The sequence below is a fragment of the Myotis nattereri genome (assembly GCF_964212035.1).
Source record: "Myotis nattereri genome assembly, chromosome: 7".
Taxonomy (NCBI): domain Eukaryota; kingdom Metazoa; phylum Chordata; class Mammalia; order Chiroptera; family Vespertilionidae; genus Myotis; species Myotis nattereri.
This window is the reverse complement of record NC_138082.1, coordinates 21,845,264-21,867,980: the sequence shown is the minus strand read 5'-3', so window position 1 is coordinate 21,867,980 and position 22,717 is coordinate 21,845,264. Positions and strand designations below refer to the sequence as shown.

The 22,717-nt window shown below is 50.9% G+C and overlaps 2 protein-coding genes across 13 annotated transcripts in view; both read right to left on the bottom strand.

Annotated features, from left to right (window-relative positions):
• Nucleotides 1-5,295: 5,295 nt before the first annotated feature.
• Nucleotides 5,296-10,861, bottom strand: CATIP (ciliogenesis associated TTC17 interacting protein). Of its 11 annotated transcripts, none has more exons than XM_081096386.1 (10): nucleotides 10,656-10,861; nucleotides 10,409-10,501; nucleotides 9,832-9,972; nucleotides 9,483-9,538; nucleotides 8,708-8,794; nucleotides 8,364-8,531; nucleotides 7,176-7,300; nucleotides 6,273-6,349; nucleotides 5,869-5,957; nucleotides 5,300-5,646 (listed from the first exon to the last, which is right to left on the bottom strand). In XM_081096386.1, exons 1-10 carry the CDS (start codon nucleotides 10,729-10,731, stop codon nucleotides 5,344-5,346), a joined length of 1,215 nt encoding a protein of 404 aa, XP_080952512.1. In that variant the 5' UTR covers nucleotides 10,732-10,861; the 3' UTR covers nucleotides 5,300-5,343. The 11 variants fall into 11 exon arrangements, with proteins under 11 accessions (XP_080952506.1, XP_080952508.1, XP_080952510.1 ...); XM_081096385.1 differs by having other exon boundaries at nucleotides 5,319-5,646; nucleotides 9,832-10,032; XM_081096387.1 differs by having other exon boundaries at nucleotides 5,319-5,646; nucleotides 8,364-8,471; nucleotides 9,832-10,032.
• Nucleotides 10,862-16,460: 5,599 nt separating this feature from the next.
• The window catches only part of PNKD (PNKD metallo-beta-lactamase domain containing), a 68,658-nt gene continuing 62,401 nt past the window's right edge, over nucleotides 16,461-22,717 (bottom strand). For both annotated transcript variants that reach the window (XM_081096392.1, XM_081096393.1), the window contains 8 exons: nucleotides 22,551-22,666; nucleotides 22,313-22,425; nucleotides 21,633-21,691; nucleotides 20,913-21,005; nucleotides 20,412-20,575; nucleotides 19,671-19,757; nucleotides 18,544-18,659; nucleotides 16,461-18,369 (listed from right to left, as the gene is read on the bottom strand). In XM_081096392.1, coding sequence (XP_080952518.1) covers nucleotides 18,196-18,369; nucleotides 18,544-18,659; nucleotides 19,671-19,757; nucleotides 20,412-20,575; nucleotides 20,913-21,005; nucleotides 21,633-21,691; nucleotides 22,313-22,425; nucleotides 22,551-22,666 — 922 coding nt within the window. In that variant the 3' untranslated portion in view covers nucleotides 16,461-18,195. The remainder of the gene's footprint in view (nucleotides 18,370-18,543; nucleotides 18,660-19,670; nucleotides 19,758-20,411; nucleotides 20,576-20,912; nucleotides 21,006-21,632; nucleotides 21,692-22,312; nucleotides 22,426-22,550; nucleotides 22,667-22,717) is intronic.

Sequence of the window (22,717 nt, the reverse complement as noted above, 5' to 3'; positions counted from 1 at the left end):
GGAGGGACTGGAAAGTGGGGGAGTGGGGTGAATGATGAGTCAGACAGGAGAGAGCAGCATCATGATTTGTACAACCCTATTGCTCAAGCTCCCATCACCGCCCTGACCACTAAGTTTGTGCACATTTCCCAATCACTGCCTTGGGCTCATATGGGCATGGCTGGTGTAGTATGTCGTGAGGGTTAATTTTATGTGCCAACTTGATTGGACCAGGATGTGACTGGATATGTGGGTGTGCTGATGAGGGTGTTTTTGGAGGTGATCAACTTTGAACTGGTAGACTGAGTGAAGTAGATTTCCATTGCTGTTGTGGATGGGCCTCATCCGGACAACTGAAGCCCTAAATAGAACAAAAGGCTGAGTAAGGGAGAACTCTCTCTCTCTGCCTGACTGCCTGTGAACTAGGATTGTTTTTTTCCTGCCTTCAGACTTAGATTCGACTGGAACTTACACCGTGGAACTTACCCTTCCTACTTCTCAGGCCTTCAGACTGGAATTATGTATGCCATTGGCTCTCCTGGGTCTCTAACTTGCACAGATCAGTGGGCTTCTCAACCTCCATACTCATGTGAGCCAATTCCCTATGTATACTAGTCTATCTGTCTATTACAGGGGTCCTCAAACTACGGCCCGCGGGCCACATGCAAATACAAATATTGTATTTGTTCCCATTTTGTTTTTTTACTTCAAAATAAGATATGTGCAGTATGCATAAGAATTTGTTCATAGTTTTTTTTTAAACTATCGTCCGGCCCTCCAACGGTCTGAGGGACAGTGAACTGGCCCCCTGTTTAAAAAGTTTGAGCACCCCTGATCTATTATCTATCTATCAATCTATCTATTTATCTATCTATCATTTCTATCTCTCTGTCTATTGGTTCTGTTTCTCTGAAGAACCATGATTAAGACAGATGTCTTCTTTGTATCTTTTGTGGGGCCTTTCTTATAGTTAGGGACTCAATAAGTATAATTGATTAACAACTGATCAATACTCCATACAACCTTTAACTTAACCATTATAGTGTAATGGTTAAGAGCAGAGGTTCTGACAGAGTAGCAGAGAGCAGGAGCTATGTGAGCTAGAGGATTAGAAACCTGCATATCAGTCCCCTTGCACCTGGAGCTGTTGCTGGATATTGAACCCTGCATGAGTGCAGTGAAATTTCATGAAACCCAATTCACTCAAAGTGAAGCACAAACCAAAATGTAAATATAAAACTTTTAGAAAAAATAAGTAGGAGAAAATCTTTAGAATCCAAGACTAAACAAAGACTTGTTAGACTTGACACCAAAAAGCATGATCCATAAAAGGGAGAAACTGATCAATTGGATCTCATAAAACTTAAAAACTTTTTTTCTGTGAAGGACCCTGTAAAAAGATAAAAAGACAAGCTAAAGACTCAGAGAAAATATTTGCAAACCACATATCTGACAAAGGACCAGATTTCTCTCTATCTAGAGATAGAAAATTCTCTTAAAACTCAACAGTAAAAAAATCAGACAATCCTATATAATAAAGAGTGATATGCAAATTGACCATCACTCCAACACACAAGATGGACACCCCTATGTGGACACAAGATGGCCAGCAGGGGACGGCAGTTGGGGGGGACCAGACATGCAGGGGAGGGAAGTTGGCGGCTACCAGGCCTACAGGGGTGGGCAGTTGGGGGGGACCAGGCCAGCAGGGGAGGGCAGTTAGGGGCAATTGGGCCAGCAGGGGAGAGCAGCTAGGGGTGACCAGGCTGACAAGGGAGGGAATTTAGGGGTGACCAGGCCAGCAGGGAGCAGTTAGGCATTAATCAGGCCAGCAGGGGAGCAGTTAGGGGTGATCAGGCAGGCAGGCAGGTGTGTGGTTGGGAGCCAGCAGTCCTGGATTGTGAAAGGGATGTCCTACTGCCCGTTTAGGCCCGATCCCAGTGGGGGGTCCTAGATTGGAGAGTGTGCAGGCTGGGCTGAGGGACACCCCCTCCCCCCCGCACGAATTTCATGCACTGGGCCTCTAGATCAATTATAAATGGCAAAAATCATGAACAGGCATTTTACCAAACAGAATGTGCAGATGGCAAGGAACCCCTGAAAAGATGTTTAGCATCCCTAGCCATTAAGGAGGTGCAAAGAGAACCATAATGAGATATCACTACACCCCTATCAGGATGGCTAAAATAAAAAACAGTCATAGCACCAAACGTTGGCAATGGTGTGGAGAAACCAGACCACTCATAAGATATGGGTGGGAATGCCGAAAGCATTCCTGGCACTCAAGATTTGTTTTCCCTTTGCTCAGAGAAGCATGTTTCTTAGTGTTATGGAGCAAGAAGAGAGGGGTCATAGAAGTTCCAGGAACAAGTGATACCATCTAAAAACAACCCAGTTTTGAAATGGATGTCACAGACCAGGCAGAAAGGTGGCTGGACTCCTTCCCAAGTCATCTGACACATGACAGCAAGGCTCTCTGTGGGTCGGATGTTCCTGCCCAACCTCTTCCCCACGGTTGCAGATTATTGGGGTTCAAGGGGGTTATTGTATCTCTGCAGAAATATTCTGGGTGCACTAGACTGAGTCAGAGCCTCAGTTTCAGTTCTCCATAGAGAACTGGCCAGGGCCCTGCCTTCCTCAGGGTGACTCATCCCCAGCCCCTCCCACCCTGTTGGGCTCAGCCTTCTGTTCCCAACATGCCAGGCTCAAACCCTTTGCACTTGCTGTTCCCTCTACCTAGAATGCTTTTCCCGCTTTTCCCGCAGGTCTGACTTCTTGTCATTTAGGTCCCAGCTCAACTGAGACCCCAGAAGCCCATGAAGTCCACCCTCACCTCTGCAACCCTGAGTCACTGTACTCACAACTTGGTTTTATCTGTTTTCATCAATGTCTGAAATTGATGAAATGAACGTTTGTGTTTATTGTCCATCTCTCCATGTTGCCTGGGGACAGAGACTTTGTCTCGTCACTGCTGATCTCCCAGCGCCACAAATAATCCTGGCACTTGGAAGGGGTCCAATAGTTGTTCAACTACTTGCCTGACTGAATGAAAGGAGCTTACTCTCTACTATCTAATATGGCAGCCACTAGCCACGTGTGGCTATTTAAATTGAAATGAATTTAAATTAAAGTAAAACCCCAGTTCCTAGTCATGTTTACCACGTTTCTAGTTGTCAGTGGCCACATGTGATTAGTGGCTACCACACTGGACGCTGCAGGTACAGAGCACTCCTATCATTGCAGAAAGCGTTGTTGGATGTCCTGCTCTAGACCATGCACATACATTGCACTTTCTTACTTCTGCTTATGTCATTTTCTCTGCCTGGAATGCTTTATTGGACCTTTAATAAAAATGCTACACGTGTAGAATTTGGCAACTTGTTAAAGCAAACAAACAAAAGCCTTAATATCAATGCAACAATTACACTCCTCAGAATGTATCCTTAAGAAAATAATTGTTGATATATGCAAAGATTTAGCTACAAGGATATTCAGTGCAGCAGGGTTTATGATAGTAAAAAATAAAAAGGCAGGGGAGGGGAGAGATTGGTTACCTTATGGTAGAATCATCAAAAAATGTATGCACACTTTGAATAATTATTAATTCCAATGGGTTAAGTCTGCAAAGAAAGAAACATCAATTGAGCTATCAGCTGTTAAAGTGTGTATACATTTGTGGGGATACCCTGTAGAAGACTGTAGTGACAGGGAAATATTTTCAAAATATATTGCTAAATGAAAGAACCCATTAAAACACATGAAGATTGGGGTGGGAATCTAGGGAGATTCCAACTTTATCCGTATGAAACTTTCCAAGAATACAATTAGGTATGCAATTACCAGTTACTGAGAATCAATTACTGTATGATTTCTCTTTTTGTTAAATGAAGTCCCTTAGAACTGCGAAGACCAGATCAAACATTCTATGTAAAAGTGTTTGACAGAGTAATTGCTGAACAAACACCACGTTTTGCTAGAAAAAAAGAGTAGAGAGAATATTTGCCCAAACCTAAAGAGTGGCTGCTTCTAGGTAGAAGAATTGAAGTGAATTCACTTCTTCTCTTGGTTTATGACCTTTTTCTAAGGTTTTTCTAATGAACATAGGGGAAGGGGACAATAAAATATGTTATTAAAAATTCTTGCCCTGACTGGTTTGGCTCGGTGGATAGAGCATCGGCCTGCGGACTGAAGGGTCCCAGGTTCGAATCCGGTCAATGGCATGTACCTTGGTTGCGGGCAAATCCCCAGTAGGGGGTGTGCAGGAGGCACCTGATTGATGTTTCTGACTTTCTATCCCTCCCCTTTCCTCTCTGCAAAAAAAAATCAATAAAATATATTTTTAAAAAAATTCTTTAAGTTGCCCAGTCAGGATGGCTCAGTGTTGAGGTTAACCTATGAACCAGGAGGTGAGTGTTCAATTCCCAGTCAGCACATGCCCAGGCTGCAGGCTCAATCCCCAGTGGGGGACTTGCAGGAGGCAGCTGATCAACGATTCTCTCTCATCATTGATGTTTCTCTCTTTTTTTCCTCTCTGAAATCAATAAAAAAAATATTTTTAAAAATTCTTTCAGACTCAAGTGACAGTTCTCCATGAAGCCTTCCTTCCCTGATTCCTGGGCCATGAACTAGCCCCTACTCCCAGCCTTGGAGATATTGGCTGGTATTGCTCACCGGAATACAGAACTTCTCCGAGTCCCTCCTCTCGCAGCAGGAAGTTGGATGAATGAATTGACCGAAGGCACCCCCATTGCCAGCTGCCTTCTGGGCGCTCGCCTAACATTTGTTACTGAGCAGCAGCTAGCACTGGGCAGAAACAAGCTCCTGGATAGCAAGGACCCTAACGGAGGAAGTGATCACCTGTCCATCTTTTTCCTCCAGGAGCCGAGAAATGGGGACCATCACACGCAGTTTGTGGGGATCCGAAGGTCAGTGAGAAATGGGGAGGGCAGCGGGTGCCAGGAGGCTTCGGAGGAGATGAGCGAGACCAGTGGTGGTCAGGGTCCCTTCCCCATCTCTCCCCCGACGTCACCTGCTCTTTTTCTTGGGATGGGGGAGCGGGCAGTTACGTTACGTGGTACCCAGAGTGATCCCGAGTGACAAGAAGCCCCACCCCCGCTAACCGAGTGACTAAGAGCGTGGGTTTTGGAATGTAACCTCCGGATGTGAATCCAGCTCCCCATGTGCTCACTCTAAGAGCTATTTAACCTTTCTGTGCCTCTAGCTTTTTATCTGCAAAATGGGGATAATGACGGAAAGAGCCTTTAGGAAGACAGGCTGAGATTCTCTCGATAAACGATGTCAAGGGATCCTATTCTTAGTTAAGACACAGGCTGGCCAGGGAAGGTTCCAGCTCGGTTTATTCCATCAAAACCGCAGCAGGGAAAGCAAGGCCTCCGGGTCTCTGCCGGGCCCCAGCCTCAGGGCGCGGGCCTGGTGCGTTTCCCGCTTAGTCCGGGGGTCCAGCGAGCGGAAGGGGCTCCGCGGGGCGGAGGAGCGCAGGGAGGGCGTGGGCGGGCGGCGCAGGGAGAAGGGCCCGAAGAACTCGGCGGCGAAGGTGACCACGTCCTCCGGCTGGCGCAGCAGCAGGAAGAGCAGGAAGTCGGAGACGATCGCCTCGCCGTCGGGGTGCTGCTGCAGGTACCTGGTGTGGCTGAGGCGCAGCTCCTCCTGGCGGGGACCAGGCTGAGCCCGACCGGACCCCCGCCCCCCGGGAGGCCCCGCCCCCCACTTCGCTAGGGCACTTAGGGGCGCTGGGGCCTCCCAGTCCCTCGGGGTGCGCATTGCAACCCGGCAGGAAGAGAGATCTTTAACGTTGGGATTTATGCGGGGGAAGGGGAGCGCTGGGGGAGGGGGTATGGGCACCCCAGGCTGGGGGCAGCCCCTCCTCACCTTCCGTTCCAGGAACCTCGAGTGCAGCTCTATGTCCTCCTCCCACTCCAGGGGCTTCTTCTCAAACACTGGGCGAGGCTCAATCTCATCTGGGAGCCAAGGGAGGAAGGCTGTGTATCCACCCCCAGAACCTCCCTCGGATACACAGGGGCGCCCAAGAGCACCCAGATTGCAGGCAGGTGAAACCCAGGGACCCGCCCACATGGGCATAGTTGCTGGCAGTGGGTCCCTGCAAAATGACCCTCCCTAATGGCCTTGGGGTCAAGGGCTGGAGGGTAAAGCTTCTTTATCGGATCTCCGGCTCTGATGGCACCCATAGCACCTTCAATCCAGCCCCTGCAAGGTGGGGAGGGGGGGGAAGGCTGGGTGTTCCCACTCTCCCACCAACTAGAGGCTTCACTCACCCTCCTCCCTCAAGACGGGCATCTTGGTGATGATGCAGCAGCCGGGGGAGCCCACCTGGACTCGCTTGGCCAGGTGCCTGGAGTGCCACACAGGAGAAGGTGTGCATTTTCCTAGACCAGCCCACTCCCTTGAAAGGCAGCCGTCCTGGGGGCTTCCCTTTACTGCTGTCCTCCCACTTATCTTTGAGTTCCCAGGTTAAGTTCATTTCCAATTCCCCCAGTAATGGCCCTTGCTTTTCAAACTGGGCACTGTTCCTACCCCTGAAGATACATGCTGGTGTGCCAGGACTGGACCAAAACCTTTAGAGTCGTAATCACTAAAAAAAATCATGAGCCTCTGATACGTGATGTGCAAAACAGCAACCACAGGCTAAGTGATGAACTAAGGAAGTCCAAGAATGCTCTGATTACCCTGTTTAGTGTAGTGAGTATGTCAATACCTCTTCAGAAATGTCAAGAAACAAATTCTTCCCCCCCTCCCACATTTCCTCACGGTGTGGTCGCCTGCATGTTGCTGCGGACAGCTTAGTCGTGTGCCAGAATGCTTCTCCCGGCATCTTACTGCGTGTTGAGTTGTTCAAACCTCGGTGTTTATCAGTGTGAAACCCGGCACCTGTGACAGCTGCATTAACTATGCCTTAGGTCCTGGGGAATTGGTGTGAGCGTCCTCTGCCATTTAGGGCTCTGTGGTGAGGTCTGGGAGGCATCATGAGGACCAGGAGAGTAAGTGAGTAAGTGAAAAAAGGGTGAAAGGTGTGGATAAAGCAGGGGCACTCAGATCTCAACAGCATCTCTTCCTAGTGGTGTCCCCAGAAACAGTGGTCTTCCTTCTCCCATCAGCCTCCGAGGCTGAGTGCCCAGGCTGTGCTCACACTGCCCCCTGGGCCTGCCCCAGTAGCTCACCCGTCAGACAGCAGGTAGAACTGGCAGGAGAAGGGGATGCCCTCCACCGAGTGCACGGTCTGCTCCACGATGAATGCGTCCGCCTGCTGACGGTCCACCTGGATGGTCTGGGAGCCCAGGGCTTTCTGGCAGCAGCCAAAAAGGAGAGGAGGGGAGGTTGATGCCCACTAGGGTCTCTCTGACAGTCTTTCCCTGGCCCTTTTCTCCCTCTCACAGCTTCATTCCTTGTTCATCAGTGATGAGCAACAATTGGCTGTCCAGGCACCACAAGATTTGAGTTGTGCCCCCAAAGTTAAGTTGGGGATCCCCTCATAGCCAGCACCAGCCTGTTCCTGCCCCAATCCCTCCCCATGACCACGTGCTTCTAGTTGGCAGATTCTGTTACAAGGATGAGGATCAACCAATTAGGTGTGAGGGTGTGTGTGTGTGTGTGTGTGTGTGTGTGTTGGGGTGGGGGGCAGTGGAGCTCTGAGGGGGTGGGACTCAGCTAGGACTTGTGGCCCCTCCTGCTGCAGGCAGGATGCCCTGCTGGAACTAAAACATAAACCCCTGGTAGGGCTGCAGCCATGGGGAGAAAAGTGCTAACGCAAAACACGTGTTTCCGAGAAAACGGGGGTAAATGGCACGTGCCTGCTTGTGTCCAACACATTGCTAGGGCTCCCTGCAATACGTGATAGAAAAGGCTAGAATGTCATTCACAAAGCTGGTCAAATCAGCCCCTAAGTGTGTGTCCAGAGGCACGGCTTTAAAATCACGTATTGCAGGGAGTCCTAGGTATGTTGATTATGAAATTTTAGCCAAAACAAAAGAAAGGGAAAAAAAAAAAAGGAAGACCCTTCAGGGTTAAGACAATAGAGAATATTTAAGTGTACGTGGAGATACTGCATTTCCTGATGTTAAAAAATACGTTTCTTTTTCCTGGGCTGAGTGTTGTTTCCCTCAACTGCTCACCTTTTAGTCCCTCTCCTCACTCCACCTGCCCCGCTTGATCTTCTCGCTGACAAATGAGCCTGACCCTCGCCTGCCTGTGGAAGCCCCTGTCCCTTGCCCTGGTTTCATCCACATTCCACCCCTTCCACTCTGTAGTTTTCTCTTCCGCTACTTGAGCATTCTCCCGCCCCTTCTCGTTTTCCCCAGGCCAAGTCCACGCCCCCCCACCCCCACCCCGCCCTGCCGGAGATCCCTCACGTAGGTGGAATAGCAGAATTTTCCCTCCATGTCCAAGGCCAGGAAGCGGGCATTACTGGGCACCATCTGCCTCCAGGCCATCACCCTCAGCAGCAGCAGGTTGGCAGCCTGGGAGATGAAGCCTGCAGTTGAGTGCCAGGGGAAGAATGTCACTTCGTTCCTCACTTCCTGTTCAGGACAAACATGTGTTAGGAACATAGAGCCAGAAAGGGACAGGGCGGGCGGGCAAGCCAGGTGCTGGGCATACAGTCCTCCCTGAGCCCCCACCCCAGGTTCTGATGCAGTTTGGCCTCCTGGTGTCCAGAGGATATGGAGGACGGTCCCCACCTGGCTCCCACCCTCACCTCGCCCTCCCTGATACTTCTGGTCATGGCCAGCTGGTCCCCCTGCCTCAGCAAACTCGTCTTCTGCTCCATGGGGAGGATGTGGAACTGAGGGCCAGAGCATGGAGAGGAGAATCAGGGACTCCCAGGATTGTATACGAATGCCCCCCTCCCCCACCAAAGGTCACCTTATCCATTCTCCTTTATAAGTGAGAAAACCAAGGGAGATTCGGATAGAAAACCTTCCATGTGCAGGAAAGCCCAAGAATAGAAGTCATGTGATGGTGCAGAATAAAGTTAAAAAGCAAATACACTTCAAATACACGCTTTCAAAGATGGGAATGGTTTGTGTGGGAAGGTTCTTCGGCAAAAGGGGCTTCCACGGTGTAAGCAGGCCCCGTTCCAGAAGTGAAGGAAGGGGCTGGGGCGGTTGTGAGGGGCACAGCGCAGGAGGATTTGGAGGCAGGTGGTGGCAGGCCCTTAGGAAAGGTCAGGTTCTGGGAAAGGTCAGCCAGCGTGGCCCTAGGAGATGCCCGGCTCTCAGGCTGGAGGGGCCCAGCTGGGCTGGACCCCGCGTTTGTGTATCAGAAGGTCCTCAGAAGCAACCTGCTGCTGGCCTGCTGTTCCCTGGATGGGTCGTGTCCCAGGCTTTTGTAGGGATTACAGGGTGACTGAGGCGAGAGTTAGGGTGACGTTAGAGGTTCTATTGAAACTCTTTCTTTCCTCTGCTCTGTCTCCCAGGGTCTCTGTTCTCTCACCCTGGATTGGGGCCAAGGTTCGGGGCTCCAGAAGTTACCTTGACGAACTCCTGACTATGTTGTTCCATGGTCTCCAGGTTCCACGTGAGATAGCCTGGGGTGGAAGGAGGGGACAGTGCCATTGAGGGAGACAGCGTTGGAGACTGCAGGAGGGGAGGGTGATGGTCCAGGTTGGAAGGCCCAGGTATAGTGTGGCCACAGCAAAAAACTAGACAAAATCGATGCTCTTGTCCTGAGCCTCCCCCACCTCACTCACACTCTCTGTGCCTCATTCTGGCCCCACGGTGAAGTCCAAGGGTTGGTACTAAGCAAAGTCCTGGGGATGGAGAAGGGGAGGAGGGGGTGCTGGGTGGGGGGAGGGAGGGTGTTCTGCAGCAGGGACTCTACCCAGGAGAGAGTTTCCGCAGAGCATTTTGTCCACGAAGCCACGGCTAAAGGCGTGCACAAGGGCGCATGGCAACATGGTGCCCGTGTTGTCTTCGTGTTTCCCACTCTGCACCTCAATGGTCAGCTCTCCCTGAGGCTCCCCTGTTTTCGAGACCATGGCCAGAGTCTCAGAGAAGAACAGCATCTGCAGCTCCTCCTGGCCTGGGGGAGGGGGTTCCGTGGGGACAGTTAAAGCCCCAGCGCCAAGCCTCAATCTCTGATTCCCCGGCCACTAGGATCCCACAGTCCCTACCCACTCCCTCCTCATCCCCGCCTCCCAGGCAGCCCCTACAGCAGCCAGCAGGTGAAGGCACCCCCAGCGACCCCCATGTCCCTGGTCTTCCCTGGAAAAATATCAACAAATATCAACCCTTTCCGAGTCCCAGGAGAATCAAAGCTGAGAGAGACCAGGCCAGGCCTGGGCCTTCCTTCTCTCTCCCCTCCTCTCCACGCTTGTACCCCCGACCCCTGCCACACACACACACACACACACACACACACACACACACACACACTCACACACACGGCCCAGGCTCACTGAGGGAGTTGAGGAAGTGAATGGCTTCAGCATTGGCCTCTGGGGGTGGCGGACTCTCTGGGGCTGGGGCCGGCTGGTCCTTGGCCTTGAGGCCTATGGAAGGAAAAGAAGCTGGGATGGCCGACCCCAGAGAGAAGGACAGGGGTGGGCAATGGCCCCAAGAGCAGACTCCTCGAGGCTCCCTCCGGGCAGGTTGTGAGGGAGAAGGTTGCCCTCCCCTCTCCAGCCCCAGCAGCCCTGTTCCCACCTTTGGACTGAACTTTAGAGGACATGCTGCCTGCTGCCTGCTGCCTGCCTCCCGGTCTGTTTCCAGCTGTCTCCATGGCAACTAGGAGCTAGCTACTGCCTCTTAAAGGGCCATTTCCCACTTCACCAAACACCCAGATCTTAGAGCAGTGGTTCTCAACCTTCCTAATGCCTCGACCCTTTAATACAGTTCCTCATGCTGTGGTGACCCCCAACCATAAAATTATTTTCGTTGCTACTTCATAACTGTAATTTTGCTACTGTTATGAACCGTAATGTAAATATCTGATATGCAGGATGTATTTTCATTGTTACAAGTTGAACATAATTAAAGCATAGTGATTAATCACAAAAACAATATGTAATTATATATGTGTTTTCCGATGGTCTTAGGCGACCCCTGTGAAAGGGTCGTTCGACCCCCAAAGGGGTCGCGACCCACAGGTTGAGAATGGAACTGGTTGGACTTGCATGTGGGTTCCGGGACTCAGCACAAGCCTGAGGTACTGTCCAGCAGAGGGAGCATGTGACATTCTTAAGAGGCAGGACGATGCCATGGATGATTAGAATGACCTTAGATGTGGTGGCCCTGAGTCAGACTGCCCTCACACACAGAACCCAATTCAGAGCCCAATTCGATGGCCTGTGAATAGCGCTGCGGGTTGTGGTCCTAACACGTAACAGAGATGGTTGTACAGTGACAGTGCAGCAAACTCATAAGCCATGCTGACTCTAGGCCAGGCACTGTCCATGGGGCCTCACGTACATGATCTCAAGCTGCAGGATAATCTTGTGAGCAGGCACTTCCCCCCTCCATTTGATGGCTGAGGAAATGGAGGCACCAAGAGATTAAATGTCTTCCCAGTCACACAGCTAGTAACAGGCAGAGCCAGGACTCAACCCACGTCAGTCTGGCTCCAGAGTCAGAATTCAGAGAAATGAAGAGGTAAATACATTGAACCTAAACAAATGGTGCCATAACATGGGTAGTAATTAAAGACAAAGGCTTGAAAATTGAGTTATGATGTATTCAAACCCCAGGCTCTGGGCCATCTGATCCCCACTTGTAAGTGTTGGTCTGGGTGAGTGGCTATAAAAAGGGGCTCAACCTGATAGGGTCACACAGAAGAAAAACCTTGGGAGGAGGTGCGGAGATGGGTGGAAAAGGTAAAAGAAAGTGTTAAGAAGTACAAACTGTCAGTTATAAAATAAGCCGCGGGGATGCAATGTGCAGCATAGGGAATAGAGTCCATAATATTGTAATTATTATGTACAGTAACAGATGGGTACTAGATGTATTGAGGTGATAACTTTGTAAGGTATATAAATACCTAATCACTATGTTGTACACATGAAACTAATATAATATTGTATGTTGACTATAATTTTAAAATAAATAAATAAGAGAAAAATCTTGACATAAAATCTTAGTCAGCTAAGGAGGTGTGCTCCTCACTCCCCATCCCCTCCCCCACACCATATCACTCAGGAAGGTAAACTTCAGATAGTTCCTTACTGGGTAATTATCTATCAACTTTAGGAAAATTTAGAATTATGTGTGGAACTGTTTAGGAGACTCAGACTAACAGTGTTAATGTGTGGGTTTGTGTGTGTGTGTGTGTTGCATTGTGCATATTTGGTATTTTAAGTACTTGAAATGTTTAAAATAATCTGGCATAGTGGGGTGCTTAAAAGATGAGCCTGGAGATTCTAATTTAAATCAGACAGTGGAATCATTTATTTAGACTGTTCTTCAAAGTTAAATTCTTTTTTTTTTTTTAATTATTAGTTAAGGTATTACAAATGTGTCCTCATTCCCCCCCCCAACCTCCCCCCCCCCACACACAAACTCATGCTCCCATCCCCCTTCGAAGTTAAATTCTTATTGGGATTGTAAAAACATTAAAACAAAAACAATCTTCAAATTCACTGTATTTAAATGTTTACTTATTAGAATGCAATAAAAGTACTTGGGAGGTTAGTTTGTCAATCAATTGCTTTATTTAAAAAAAATTTTTTTAAAAAATATATTTTATTGATTTTTTTTTTTTTTTATAGAGAGGAAGGGAGAGGGACAGAGAGCCAGAAACATCTATGAGAGAGAAACATCCATCAGCTGCCTCCTGCACACTCCCCACTGGGTATGTGCCCGCAACCAAGGCACATGCCCCTGACCAGAATCGAACCTGGGACCCCTGAGTCTGCAGGCTGATGCTCTATCCACTGAGCCAAACCGGTTAGGGCTTTATTTAAAACTTTTTTAAGAGAACTGAGTTCTTTTCATTTTACTTTATTTTTTTCCAGCTTTATTGAGATGTAATCATTATACAGCAATTACTTTAAAAAAGAAAATATGGCCAGTGTGGCTCGGTTGGTTGCGCTAGTCAGGGCACCTGGCGGGCCCAATCCCCAGTAGGAGGCCTGTAGGAGGCAGCTGTGGGTGTTTCTCTTTCACATTGATGTCTCTCTCTCTCTAAAATAAATTTTAAAATATTTTTTAAAAAGAAAATATGGTAATCTACTTATATATAGGATAAATAAGTGTAATATAAACTGCCTAAAGCCATTTTAATTTTAAAAAGAAGACCATTTAGTAATCAAAGCCCCCTTAGAGGTTATTAATAGTCATTAGATATGTGATTAGAATGATATGACTGGTAATTAAACTTAAGAATTTTTGAAATGCTTATGTTTTAAAATATGCATTTTAAGAAAGTGAGCATTAATTTTTAAAAGCCAAAGTGATTTATGAATAAGCCTCTCTCTGCACGTGAGCCATCAGTGGCAGTAGGAAAACTCACAGTTGCTTTGGAGAGCAGTTTATTAGTTCCTCAAAAAGTTAAACATGGAGTTACTGCATGACTTAGCAAGTCCACTCCTAGGTATATACCCAAGAGCATTGAAAACATGTCTATGCAAAAACTTGTACACAGATGTTCATAGCACCATTATTCATAATAGTCAAAAAGCAAAAGCAACCCAACTGTCCATCAGCTGATGAATGGATAAGCAAAATGTGGTAAATAAATGCAATGGGATATTACTTAGCCATGAAGGAATAAAGTGCTGATATATGCTAAATGGATGAACCTTGAAATCATCTTGAGTAAAAGAAACCAGCCACAAAAGACCACATATTTATGATTCTATTTATATGGCGTGTCCAGAATAGACAAATCTAGAGACAGAAAGTAGATCAGTGGTTGCCTAGTTGGGGTGAAATGGAGGCATGGAGGCAGGGAGTGACATTAAATGGGCACAGGGTTTCTATCTGAGAGCATGAAAATGTTCTAAAATTAGATGGCGGCCATGGCCAGAAAACCGTGCCTGTACGAAAAACTACTGAATCGTGCACTTTTTAAAAGGGTGAATTTTGTGTTATGTAAATTATATCTCAAAGTTGTTAACAAAAATAATAGAGGATTTAAATAAAATCTAAAAAAAAAGTAAACCCTATTGGTTTCATATGTAAATCACTAAAGTTTTTTTTTCCTATATATTTTTTCAAACACCTTGGAGGCCATATGTCTACCTCCTTTTCTTCTTTATAATTAACTAGAGGCCTGCCTGGTGCATGAAAATTCATGCACTGGAGAGGGGGACCCTCAGCCCTGCCTGCTCCCTCTCACAGTCCGGGAGCCCTCAGGGGTGGGAGGCAACCAGTGATCAGGGGAAGGCGATGCTCCCATCACACCTCTGCTGCTGCCACTGCCAGCAGCACAAGCCTTGGCTGGCCCTGGTTACTTGAGCCTCGGGCGGCCCTGGGTGGCTCGGGGGCTGAGGGAACTGGGGGACTCCGGAGGCAGGCATGCAGAGCATGACTGCTGCCCTGGTGGGGCTGAGCACCACCATCTTGTGGCTGTGGGCATTACCATCTTTAAGGGTGGGGCAGTCAATTAGCATATTCCCTCTTTATTAGATAGGATTACAGCATCAAAAATCTGATATAGAATTTCCCAAGGTGACTTCATATGCCTTTTCTCATCAGACTCTCCTAATAGTAAATGGCATTGTTAGTGAAGGGGTATGATTTTGCTGCTTTGCATCATTTCTGATATCAGACCTCCTGGTCCTTTGGGGGACTCTTTCCCTACTCTCAATGCACAGTGTTTCAGTTGGGTATGACACTGCTCTTCCAGGTATAGTCATGTGACCTATTTGGCCAGTCAGAGAGGTCCAGATACCTTATCCCTATGGTTGGTTCAGGGTTGGTCACATGACCCCAACTGGGCGTATGAAACTTGATCCCTGGGACTATGGGAGGTTCTGCTAAATGGTATGAACTAGTAGCCTGGAACTTCTAGAGACATCTTGCTGCTGCAGGGAGAAAGCCTGACAGAGAACCATACCAATACAGAAGAAAGCAGATCTGAATGGTGATGATACTGTTCATATTTATGCCTGAACTTACCATGACATAATCCTATTCTTCTCCATTTCATGAGCTGATAAATTTCCTTTTTGGTCTAAGCTCCTTTCTGTTAAGTATTTGTCACTTGTCCTTGAAAAGGTTCTGACTCACTCATGCTTGTCATCTCCATTGGAAACTGAGGTCAGGGAAGTGACTTATCCAAGGCCACTTGGATGTTGAGTGACAGAGCTGGGCTTAGAACTCAGGTCTCAAAGCCCAGTGACACCTGCTTCCTACAAGCAAGGAACAAGTGGCCTGGTTGCTACCAGTCAGTTCCAGCTCTGGGAGAAGCATGTGTCATCATTCAGGACAGATGCATTTGTGGGAGGATGACCCAAGGCCCAGGGAAGATGTGTCACCAGCGTTAGAGAACCATCACCAAGGGCCCCTTGAAGCTGGGTACCCAGAGTGACCTGGCCCTGGGGGCTGGCCCATTCAAGACAGCAGTGACACAGAGACACAGACAACTGCCTTTCTTCAGGAAGGTGAGGACCAGGTCCCTTTCCCCACCCCCACCCCAGGTGCAGCCCTGATCCAGGACATCCTAAGCCAGTGCCACGCTCCCCAACTTGGGGTGAAGAGGAGCACCTCAGAGAGAAGGCAGAGGTATGGCCAGGGGTGGGAAAACTATGCCTTGAGCTGGCCCCAGGGAAATGTGGAGCTAGGCCAGTGCCAGCACCACCTTCGAGAATTTTACCATAGCCCTAGCTCGTTTGTCTCAGTGGATAGAGCGTTAGCCTGAGGACTGAAGGGTCCTGGGTTCAATTCTGGTCAAGGGCACATGCCCGGGTTGTGGGCTCAATCCCCAGTAGGGGGTGTGCAGGAGGCAGCCAATCAATGATTCTCTCTCATCATTGATGTTTCTATTTCTCTCCTTCTCCCTTCCTCTCTGAAATCAATAAAAATATATTTAAAAAAAGAATTCTGCCATAGCCAAGTGTCACCTTTGCTTCTTATTTTCCTATTTCAATAAATATCTTTAATTACTGTCCTGAATTGAAAAGTGGTGTCACTTGTCAAAAATATTAACCCCAAAGGTAAATACAATGAAAACAAAACGCTGTTGTTATAATTTATCTCCAGATAGTGGCATCTGGCCCTTAGTTAGAGAGGCATTAGAGAGAGGCCAAGGCCTTGCCCTTGAAGTGTTTCCCACTGCTGTGCTGTGACCAGGTAAAACCATCTCCCTGTGGCCAGGCACACCTGTGCATCTCAAGCTTCAGAAAACACAGAGGTAAATGAGTTGTAAGCCCTGAACAGATGCACACGAGCCATAGGAAGGTATATTCATGGCATTGTTTCTGGCCAGAGCTCTGGAAGTACAGTCACTCCAAGCTGGCGGACCTGTAACCCAGACAGAACAAAACCAGCAATAAAGACAAGCCCACTGAGTGATCAAGCGTCTCTTAAATCATTCATTCATTTAACATTTATTGGGCGCCTACTGTGTGCCAGGCACCGTGCTAGGCGCAGAATACAGAGATGCATAAGATACAGTCCATGCCCTGAAGGGTTCACAGTCTGGAAGGGGAGACAAACGTGTAAACAAGTAATACAGAGTGATAAGTGCCACAGAGAAGCATTTACAAAGAGCAGAGGTAGCCTGGGGGTGGGGGGTGGGGGACATGGGGTTGTCTTCCTGGAGGAGGGGGCCATTGAGGGAGATTGTGAGGATGAACAGGTGTTTGCCAGGCAGACAAGGCAGGAGGAGCAGGGAAAGGCATTCCAGTCTGAAGAAACAGCATGAGCGAAGGCACAGAGGCAGGAAACTGCATATCTTGGGGTGCGGGGAACTCTATTCTGATAGTATTGCTAGAGTTGGTACTAGAGGCTGTGGCTAGAGAGGGAGGCAGAGGCCGGATGAGGAGGAGAAACTGAGGGCGGGGGCATCCTGGAGGCTCGCCAGAGGTGGGCAGAGCCTGAGGAGGGAAGACAAGGCCCTGGCTGACCCAGGTACGCCTGCTTGAGGACCACAGGGTTCCTCACGCGGCCCCAAAGGGACCTGGACCCAAGACCAAAGGAGACGCTGAGCTGAGGGAGGGCTGAGCAGAGGGCAGGGCCCAGGCCTGGGGTCCTGGAAGCTGCGCTCCCTTGAGAGGCCTCTGCTCCCAGGTTTCCATTTCTGGACTCTGCCTCACTGACCCCTCCCCAGCCAGGATGGGGCCAAGGACCAAATGAGCAATGTCACAGGATGTTCTTGGCAAACTGCAAGGGGCCAGATGAATGTCGTTAATAACGAAAAGAGGAAAGGGGCTGAGGATAAAGCAGAAGTTAGAGGAGGCAGAAGTTCCTAAGAATAAAAGCCATAATGAGAAAACTGCAGTGGCCATGGCGGACGATGGCTCTCTCTCCCCTGGAAGGGAGGGGCCTGTTGGCCCAGGGCAGGGGCAGAGGCCAGCGGGCAGGACCAGGCCAGCTGTGCAGGGAGCCCGTGTGACCTACAAGATTGTTGGGCTGCAATCCAGCACCCTCAGGTGTCTCCTGAGCCTGAAGTCAAGGTTTCCTTGGCAACCAGGATCCTCCCTCTTCCAGGGAAGCCACTGAGGCTGAGATGGGACAGACAGCCAGACTTCCAGCCCTCTCATCTTTCTCAGAAATGGCTCAGTTGAAAAATGCCTTTGTGGGGTCAGGATGGGATGGGGCAGGGTGGGGAGGCTGGGGAGGAGGGGCGGTGTCTCAGTAAACCAGAGCCCGCTTGGGGAGACTGAGTTTCCCAACCCTGAATGGGGGAAGGGGGACAACGCACTCAACCTGTTCACGGCTCCTGTGGCCTGGGCTTAGTGGCTGCAGCGAGAGTGCTGCCTCCTGAGGGAGGGGCTCATCGCAGCCTCCAGGTGCTCACTGCCAGCGCAGGAACCCTTACAGTTAGGTCTGGAGATGCCCCAGGGCCCCTCCTTTCCTGTTAGGCTTGTCAGCCCAGCCTCACCCCATGGAGTCTCCAAGCCTTGGAGCAGTCCCTTTCCTGGGCCTCAAGGTCTCCCCGCCTTGTCCCTCCTCTCTCCATGACCAGTGTCGGGGAATGATGCCACCGTGGCACTGATGGAGGTGGTGTTGGTAGCAATGAGGGTGGTTTGTGTGGGCGATGGGCGGCCTCCCCACCATGCAGGTGGGCTGGGGGGGCTGGGGGACATCACTTGCTCTTGTGCAGGTCCTTCAGCCGGCGGAGCTTCTCCAGGAGCTGGGCCCGGGAGCAGCCATCGTCCTCAGCGGGGCCCGGCCCTGGCCCCACAGTCTCCTGCAGCACCAGGCAGTGGGTCCTCAGGAACGGGTTGTAGGAGCGCTCTTCTCCCAGGGTGGACGGGCACTGTGGGACCAGAGCAGCTGGCTTTGGTGGGGAGAATCTGGACACTGTACCCAACAAGGGAAGCCTCCCGCCCCCTGCCCCGTCCTGGGTCCAGGAGTTCTCACTGGAAGGCCCCGGAAGCAAACGGGCTCAGCAGGAAGGGTTCCCTCCGGGGGTGCCCTCACAGCCCCTCACCGTGCTCTTGCGCTCCATCCGCTGCCTCTGCACCCACTGCATCTTCCTCTCCCGGGCCAGGTTCTCAGGCTCCACCACACCAGCAAAGCCCAGGTTCTCCTCCGCGTACTCATGACCTAGGGATCCCCATGGGGCCAGAGGCAGGGTAGAGAGAGATTGGTGTGTGATCAGGAAAAGTCCTCCCTGCCCCCAGGTCTATGGTACTGACACCCAGGAAGAGGGGCAGCACTGCCCAGGAAAGGTAGGCACAAGTGAGCACGTGTAAAGTGGCAGAAGCAATTCAGGGGAATCCACCAGATCTGCAGCCAGGAGAGCGTGTTCTAGCGCGAGTCTGCCTCTGCCCCTGCCCACCTTTGCAACCTCAGTCAAGTCATGGCACCTCTCTGGGCCACAGCTTTCTTTGGCAGGTGTAGAAAATAATGCCACTAGAAAAGGGTGTGTCTTCAGTGCCTAGAACAGAGCCTGGCACATGCTAGGTGCTCAAGAAAGTATGAGTGAATGGATGAAATGAGATATTCTGAGGATTAACTGAGATATTGGTTAATGTGTTTTAGAAAGTGTAGACTTGCGCAGGCAAGTGTGGCCCAGTGTTTGAGCTTTGACCCATGAACTAGGAGGTCATGGTTTGATTCCCGGTCAGGGCACATGCCCGGATTTCGGGCTCAGTCCCTGGTGGGGGCATGGGGGAAGTAGCTGATGGATGATTCTCTCTCAGCATTGATGTTTCTATCTCTCCCTCTCCCTTCCGTGTCTGCTCACCTCTGGCGAAATCAATCAAAATATATTTTTAAAAAAAGAAAGAAACTGTACACACATATGTCTGTATAGACATGCAATGTACATGCATATACACAGATGGCTGGACATACAATGTGTGGATATGATGCAGACAATGGATACACGCAGACTGGATTTACTGACTCCTCCCTGATGAGCGGCGGTGACTTTTCATCCTCGGCTCTGGCTAAGCAGAGGCGTTACAGAGCCAGTGCTCCAATAAGAGGGGAGCTGTGGCCCCGGCTACAGTGGACTCCCAGAGCCACCAGAGGTGGAGCTGTGTCCGCTCTGGGACAGGCACTGGGTCTGGGGGACTCTAGGAGGAGGGGCTGGGGAAGGGGGCACCTCACCAGGCCACAGCAGAGTGTCGTCTTCCAGCCCCAGCACAGTGTCCAGCGAGCTCAGCATGGTCTCGGCAGTGCCCTCAAAGGTCCGTCCTGGTGGGGTCGGGGGTGTGTTATAAAACACAAGGATAACACAGTATGATATAAGGAATGTGAAGTGGGGCAGGGACCAGCTTGTGCACCTCGAGCCATCAGCCCTCAACCACGCACCAGGGAGTTGGGCCCATCTATTCACCCCCAGCCAAGCCCTCCTGAAGGCCTCCATTGTACATACTGACATGCAGGTGGAGAGGGGGTGCCAGGCTTCAGGCTGGGTCCTAACAACCCCCAGCATGGCCCTGTCAGGTTGCTCCTTTCCACGGAGCACTTCCTTCTTTGCTAGTGCTGCCTTTAGGGACTCTGTACAGCCTGGGCCTTGTGATCCCCATCGTCCTCTTGCTCAGGGGTTCTCAAGTTTTTGTAACTTAGTCCCCGAGTCACTGTATCAGAGAACCAGGCTCCACCCAGTGGAAACAAATGCCCTGTACTCAGTTACAGACATTGTCTCATTCTATCCAGTCCCTGTGGGAAGTCATGAGAATATAAAAGAAATTCAGGTAACACAGGTATCGGTTTCCCCAAATCAGAGTTAACTGCCAAGGCAACATCTGTGCAAAGACAGTGCTTGACTGCATTGCATGGCATTGAGGCGGTCCTTGGGCCCCTGCCCTGGCCTCTTCCCTCCCTCTTCCCTTTGGGGGAACTCACCACAGCCAGAGAGGAAAAGCAGGTCCCCTGAAAAGAGGCAGGAAGGGCCCTTGTAGGGCTCCCCATCCAGCAGATAAACCAGATGTCCTTGTGTGTGGCCAGGAGTGGCTAGGGCCCGGATCTGAAGCCGTCCCACGCTCACCACATCTTGATGACACAGGGGACTGAGGAGCAAGGCAACAGGGGAGAGAAGGTACTAGAGCTTATGCCAACCTGGTCCTGCCCTAACCGAGGCTCAAGGGGCCAGGTGATTTGCAGGAGCCGGGGCTTCCACGCCAGAAAGAGAAGGCACCCCCAGTGCCTAGAACTTCAGATCCAAACCCTCCCCGCTTCCTGCTTTGGGGATCATGGCTGGATCAGTTGGGGGGTGGGCAGTGCCAGTCTTCAAATGGGCTGTGATTTGCTCTCTAAAGGCCAGGAAAGGCATCAGCAAAATACTTGACTGAAAGTTGGGAGATGGGCCCATGGAAGTGCCATCCCACCCCTGGGTCAGGGACTTACTGGGTGAGGTAGGGGATGCCGTCCTGAGGGCTCCCGTACACGCGACAGTCCTGGTGCCGCCGGCTGAGGTCACGGTTCCCTCCACTGTGGTCCCTGTAGGACAGCAGGGACAGGGAGGGCTTTGAGGGACAACTGCACCAGGCCTCCTCGCCTCCTCTTCCCGTGGCATCTCCGGGCCTGTGAGCCCTTGATGTCCCCGGCTGCTGGACTGAGCCGAGCTGTCCATACCTCCGGGCCTTTGTTTAAGCTGTTTCCCTCCCCAGAATGTCACCCCACACACACCCTGCCAGCCCCCATCACCGGCCAATGTCAACTGATCTTTCTGGACTCTCTCAGCTCCTGGGTCACCAGCTTCTAATTCTTCCAAGTGGATCTGATTATGCCCCACCTTGTACATAATTTTCTTAAGAGATCACAAGGTCTGTCCATGCTCAGGGCACAGCAGGCATGTAAGAAGTGCCCATGGAACACGGAATGAGAGATAAGTGTCTGCCCTGCCCTCCTCTGGGGCTTCCGGAGCCTGATAAGTGGAGCAGTGGGAGGCCTACTGCCCTTCCTCTCTGCTAGGGCCCCGGTACTTCATGAGGTGTGGTGTCCCCCATCCTGACCTCTGACCCCCAGCCCAGCCTGACCTTATGGAGCTCAGACCTAGCAAGATGAGTTGGGTAAGAGTCAGCTAGGGAAGAGCAAGTGTAGCTGGACCCCCACCCAGCTCCTTACCAGTGTTTGTGGGTGCAGAGAATGGCAACCAAGGTCACACCTTCCTTTTCAATGGAAGCCTGGAGGAGAGAGGTTACTGAGACTGAGGAACAGGGCACAGAGGGAGGCTCCAGGCAGAGAGAGATAGGGGCCTGGGTGCTGGGTGGAAAGGAGAGGAAAAGAGACGGGGGGGGGGGGGGTGAGAGAGAGGGAGGGGTGAGAGAGAGGGTAGAGCTACAGAAAGAGAAGGGGGTGGGAGGAAAGGGCTGGAGCAGAGAAGGTGGCAGCTGAGACCCAGCATGGGCACACAGGAGAGGTGAGGAAGGAGAGGGGAGGGGAGGAGAGCCATAAGCACACACAGGAGTAAGAAACAGGAGGGAAAGATGGAGAGTCCTGGATACTGACAGACAGAGGTGAGGAGAGAAGAGGGCCAGAAAGAGCCACAGAGAATGAGGGACCCACAGTCCTGCGTCAGCATCACTCTCTTGGGGTCTGGTTCCCTCGTTGCTGCCCTCCCCCCTTCCTCCAGTTAAGCCCTGGACACCCACCCACCCTGCCCCAGGCTGTGACTGTGGGGGTTTCTGTGTGTGAGCGCATGTGGAGGGGGCACATCCCATTGGCAGAGGGACCAGGACCAGCCCTTCTCTAGTAAAGGGTAGCTGCTAGTCCCCAAGGTGACCCCAGGGACCCCTGCCCCTCACCTGCACGGCCTGAGGGTCTGAAGGGTCCACAGCCACAGCCAGCCGGGCCTGGGTGTCGATGATGAGGTAGCTGTAATTGTCCGAGAGGACGGGGATGGGAAGCACCTTCACTCCTGGGGACAGAAGTGGGTTGTGGGTGAGGTGACAAGCAGGGAGCCCAGGGTATGTGACAGGGAGTAGGCAGGGAGGGTAGTGGGCATAGCTGGGAGGACACTAGCCCGGGGCCACCAGAGCTCACCGTTGAAGAGGCGGGGCTGGGTTCTGGAGTGGCCTTTGGGGTAGCGATTCCGAGCCCTGCGCAGCTGCTGTCGGTAGAAGAGGTACCCAAGCCAGGTGCGGGTGTACAGGCTGTACCTGCAGGGCGGGATGTCTGTGCTCAGCCCCGCACCCCCGACCTTCCGTGAG

Bases quoted from the DNA above. Each gene is read 5' to 3' on its own strand.
- CATIP (XM_081096380.1), bottom strand. From the start codon at position 10,731: ATGGAGACAGCTGGAAACAGACCGGGAGGCAGGCAGCAGGCAGCAGGC. The intron at 9,539-9,831 runs GTAGAGTCCCTG...CTTCCACCCCAG, and splicing joins CTGCGGAAACTCTCTCCTGG to GCTATCTCACGTGGAACCTG. The intron at 6,350-7,175 runs GTGAGCTACTGG...GTGGCACTCCAG, and splicing joins TTCTACCTGCTGTCTGACGG to GCACCTGGCCAAGCGAGTCC.